The 4,936-nt window shown below is 41.1% G+C and overlaps 1 protein-coding gene across 3 annotated transcripts; it reads left to right on the forward strand.

Moving 5' to 3' along the window:
• Positions 1-509: 509 nt before the first annotated feature.
• On the forward strand, positions 510-3,373 carry LOC146572090 (uncharacterized). 3 transcript variants are annotated; one of them, XR_014892900.1, is made up of 4 exons: positions 510-694; positions 1,647-2,705; positions 2,796-2,949; positions 3,180-3,373. XR_014892900.1 is itself a non-coding variant. In XM_085278588.1 (2 exons), exons 1-2 carry the CDS (start codon positions 643-645, stop codon positions 2,561-2,563), a joined length of 969 nt encoding a protein of 322 aa, XP_085134714.1. In that variant the 5' UTR covers positions 510-642; the 3' UTR covers positions 2,564-3,373. The 3 variants fall into 3 exon arrangements, 1 of the variants encoding a protein (XP_085134714.1); XR_014892899.1 differs by having other exon boundaries at positions 2,796-3,373; XM_085278588.1 differs by having other exon boundaries at positions 1,647-3,373.
• The last annotated feature ends 1,563 nt before the right edge of the window (positions 3,374-4,936 follow it).

Consider the following 4,936-nt stretch of genomic DNA (forward strand, 5'->3'; position numbering starts at 1 on the left):
GCTAGCCAAACTTCAGTAACCCTACAAACGTCACTGCTGTTTAGTTTTCTGTCTTCATTTATGCTGGAAGTGATAGCAGAGCTGTACGTTTGAATTTGTTTCCAAAACCCTGCAGTCAGGACATGCTATATTGTATTTAGATAGAAGCTAGCGAGCTAACGCCCTGCTAACTTCTAACTCTGTTAAATGTCATAAATTCCGTTTTCATGGATGCCTGGATGTTAAACTCAATTGTTACACCTGGTAGAGCAGAACGCTGATCATTTTATTAAAAATGAAAGACTTTAGACAGTTTTTCAACTCTCAGTAATGCCATAGTGATCGTTTGATATATGGACCTGCAGCAGAGTTTAGACCCAGACACGGCTAGTGACGTCAGATTGAACAACCGGATAGTTCTATCACGTGCACGTGTACACGTTGACAACCGTAACCATGGCCGCCGAGGGTATATAAATGCTTCACAAGGTTCCAAACGTCTGTTTACACTTGCTCGTGGACTTGTTTCGACCTGCTCCAACCTCAGCCTGTGGAAAGCTAAGTTTTGCAAAACATTTTACTGGAAGCGGATATAACTTGAACGCATAACAAGTACTTCATCTGTGGATCGTTTGTACTTGTTTTTGTTTTTCAAGTTTGAAGATGGCTCGCCGTGGACCCGGACTCCCCGACTGTCACCTGGACTTCGCTGCAGGTACGTTTGAAAATTTCTTTAAATGTAAATTACTGTAATAATTTAACAAGTTCCAGTGTGAATATCAAGTTTTAACGTGATCAAATATGTGTATTCAAGATTGTTTCCCGTAAATTGTTTGTATGTTTTAAATTTTCCGGGAGAGGTGTAGAAATTATTAACGACTGATGTATGAATATGAAAAAAGGTGTTACTTTGACTTGAAGGCTTCAAATTTGACACTTTTCTTTAAAATGAAATGGTTAAAAATAGCTTAATGGACTAAAATTTGTAAAATGCCCAAAAATCAGTTTCTGTGGTAACGGCATCTTCAAGATGTCATGGCCTCAGAACACGCAGGCGTAAACACACAGATCCAGGTCCCCTCCTGACATCCTTTTCTTCTCCGGATCAAAGGCTTTATTGACATAAACTATATTTTTTCTCTGCTGCAAAACACAAAGATAAAAAAATACAAATAAAATAATATCAAAAGAATATGAAAACAGTAGTAATAATGGCATTAAGACCTATCTTCTGTTACGGTAATGCTTTTAACCTTATTAGATAGCAGAGAGAGATATTGTACACGGGGATATTTACACAGGGATAGCATGTTTACCACAGATTAGATGTATCTGTCCTCACGGCACATTTCTAAATATGTGGATTCTGAGTTAAGAGTTTCTGTTTGTTTGTTTTTGACTTGACCATCATTTTCAGACATACCTGCAGAGCTTTGTGTGTGCAATTCTTACTCTTGCCAAGGAGGTTGTGTTTTTATTTTAAAAAAATAAATATATATATATATATATATATATATATATTATAGCTTATGTATATCTATATTATAGCTTATGTATATATATATTATAGCTTATGTATATATATATATATATATATATATATATATATATATATATATATATATATATTACATTCCTAATGTTATTTTAAAATTGTTTCCTCACAGGGCGTCTTGACTATGTGGTTGAACGCCCTGCAGAAGCTCAGGACACTGATACCCAGCGTATCAGCGAAGGTGAGTATGGTAGGTATTTTATCCCTCTCTCACCCTCACCTTCTTCTCATGAAGCACCAGATGCAGATGTCGGTGAACAGCAAGGTGAGTATGGTGAGTACCGCCCCTACTTACCTGTAGATGATGAAGAGGTGAGTGAACAGACTGACAGTTCATCTGACTGGAACGACTCAGAAGAGTGGGGGGATTGGCTTAGCGATGACTCTGGGTATGACACCATGGATGAGAGAGATGATTCCCCTCTCATCCGGGAGCACCCTCCAGAGCCGTTTTGGCACGATTGGCAACGTCCTATTGCTCCAGGTGCTGCCCCCATCGCCATGCCGCCTTTCGGCCAGGCCAATGCCCCACTCTTCCCTCGAGTTGTTGCCCCAGTTGGTGATCCGCCAGCTGCTCCTCCCTCAGCTGCTCCCTCTGCTGCTCCCTCTGCTGCTTCTTCCTCAGCTGCTCTCTCTGCTGCTCTCTCTGCTGCTCCCTCTGCTGCTTCTTCCTCTTCTGCTCCCTCTGCTGCTCCTCCCCCAGCTGCTCCCTCTGCTGCTCCTTCCTCAGCTGCTCCCTCTGCTGCTCCTTCCTCAGCTGCTCCCTCTGCTGCTCCTTCCTCAGCTGCTCCCTCTGCTGCTTCTTCCTCAGCTGCTCCCTCTGCTGCTCCTTCCTCTTCTGCTCCCTCTGCTGCTCCTTCCTCAGAAAAGAGAAGCAGAGAAGACATCTGCACCGAAGAGGTAAGTGCAAAGAGGTGCAAGGTGAGTGACCAGTTTGATGCCCCTTCAACATCCTCAGGTAGTTTTGGAGTCAGATGTTTCTGGGAGAGGCTTTTTAACCTTTCCCTTGATGACAGTGACTCTGATTAGTTTATGTTAGAATGTGTTTTTAAACTTTGCCTTTGTGTTTTTACAGATATAAGAACATCTGACTTGCACATGTGAAATGTATTGTTTTTTTCTTGAATAATATATGTTTTTCCCAAGCCCTAATTCACCATGCAGGACAAAGGTAAGTCTGTACTTAATCTCAACACAAATAAGTAGAAAAGGTTTAAAAATGATGCAGTGAACTGACTGTAGTCTCTTGTTTTTACATAAGATATAGCCTGTGGCTAAGAATTCAACACTTCAGACACTCAACATCCAAGATGGAGCAAACACCCCACCCAGAAGACAGCCTTACCCCGACCAACCCGATGAGAAGGATGGATGACCAAGTGAAAAACGGGAGAGTGGTGCTGTGTTCCAACTATGTAAGTTATCACCTCACATTGACAACAAACTGTATTGAAGACAAAATTCTTCCAATAGTTGGTATAAATCATCATCCTATGTCAGCAGCACTGTAGGTTTAGCTTTATTTATATTTTTCATGTGTATACGTTGGGTTTAAAATTGCTTTTTAACAACATACTGCAGCTACCAACAATGAAAATGCTGTTTTGTGTTAAAATGACGTCTTTCTTGTGTTATTACTTTGCAGGGCAGCTGAGAGTGGACAGAGCTGCACAGAGGACCAAAGATCCACTCTCAGCACTTCATACCTGACTGGCCACAGCACCAACCCTCCTCACCCTGGGTGAGGAGGGTCCTGACCCCGCCTGCACAGAGGGAGTTGTGAACATGCACTTCTGTGTCGGTGGGTTTAGGATCCTCCTCACACTCACACTGATGAAGACTGTCACTGGAAGATGTCTCCATTGCATCAGCAGGACGTAAGCATTTGTAAAATATTACAGTTTGTGATGTTTTATACATATTTTTATTGCATCATTTAAAACTATGAGATATAAAATAAACCAATTTTCATAAAATTTTCTGTGTATTTAGTTGTTTTCTTAATAAGTTCTTTGGAACATCATTGCAACCTGTCAGCTTTTTATTGAGGATTTAGAAAGTTGCTGGTGGCCCGAGTGTGTAGAGTGGGGTGTTGTTTTTGTCACATGGTGAAAGTGACCTCATGGGGAGCAAAGAGAACAACTGAACAATTTGGGGATTCACAGACTTTCGTAATCGCTAAAAACAATTAATAAAAATTGTTCTGTGTGAACTAAAAGCTCAAATATAAACCATCCTGACACTGACACAAATGATCTGCTGTTTATAAGCAGGACAGTGTTTTCATGAGCCTGGATGAAGCTAATTTGCATGAGTTTAACCTGCTGGTCAAAAACTTGCATGACTCTGATATCACTCCAACTTTCTTCTGTTTATTTATTCATTTTTGCTAATTGTAGTAGATTAATATGTTCACCAACTGATTGTTGGCCTGAATGTTTGAATGTTTGCAGTTTCAGGTCCTACTGATCAGTTTTAAGTATTGTAGAAAGTGAGCAGCAATTGAATCAAGTCCTGGGATGAAATGGGACAAAAGGGTAATGTGACAGCCACATTAGTTCCCTTCCCTCGTTTAACAATGTGTAAGCAGACTGCTTTAACCTGCAATTTACTGCATGTTGTTAGGCTGCATGGTACAACCACAGTCTGCTAACCACCCGTGGTGATCGAAGGTTTTGAGGTCTTGCTTGAGCTACTGATGAAGTTTTATCAAAGCTTGTTAAGTTTCCCAACCACATTTTATCCTGATGGTCCAAGGCTTACATCTTTATGCTCACAGACGTACTTCTGTAATTAATCAGTGACCGATTTATTACTTTAAGTTACAGTGTGAGGGGCATTAATGAACATAAATCAGATTTAACTGGATTATGTGTTTAGGTCAAGAGACACAGACCTTCATCTTTAAGAGGCTCTTCTTGAATATCTAATCACGATGTTTGCCATGCAAGTACACTGGGCGGTTGTTTTTAACACAATCATTTGAAGATTCTGATGAAATGAAGTATTGTTTCAATGAGTTGTGGCACCATTCTTGCTTTAGCAGTGAAAGGAGTCAGGTAGGGCTCCATCAGGAAGAGGGCCCCAGAGGTCCTATCCCCCCGCCCACTTCCCTGGGGCTTGAACATCAGTGGATTTCCACTTAAGCAAAGCCTCATCAAGTTCCTGCAAACAGCACCACACACACACTATCATGTACAGAGTGTGGATGCTGTGTCTAAGACCACGATCATTGTGTTCCCACCATCTGGTGCAAGCTTCATCTGTCTCACTGTGTTCTCCTAAAGGCCAAGACAGCAGGACAGTGAACTCAATCTCACTTATAGGTGCCAGAAATCAGAGGATGTGAGATTAATGGTGGTAATCAGGTTATGCATTTGTTGTCTTCTCAGCAGGTGGGAA

This window comes from Mchenga conophoros, linkage group LG6 (genome assembly GCF_057382185.1).
Source record: "Mchenga conophoros isolate Kocher_MC1m ecotype Shallow Benthic linkage group LG6, M_conophoros_male_GT1.1, whole genome shotgun sequence".
Classification (NCBI taxonomy): domain Eukaryota; kingdom Metazoa; phylum Chordata; class Actinopteri; order Cichliformes; family Cichlidae; genus Mchenga; species Mchenga conophoros.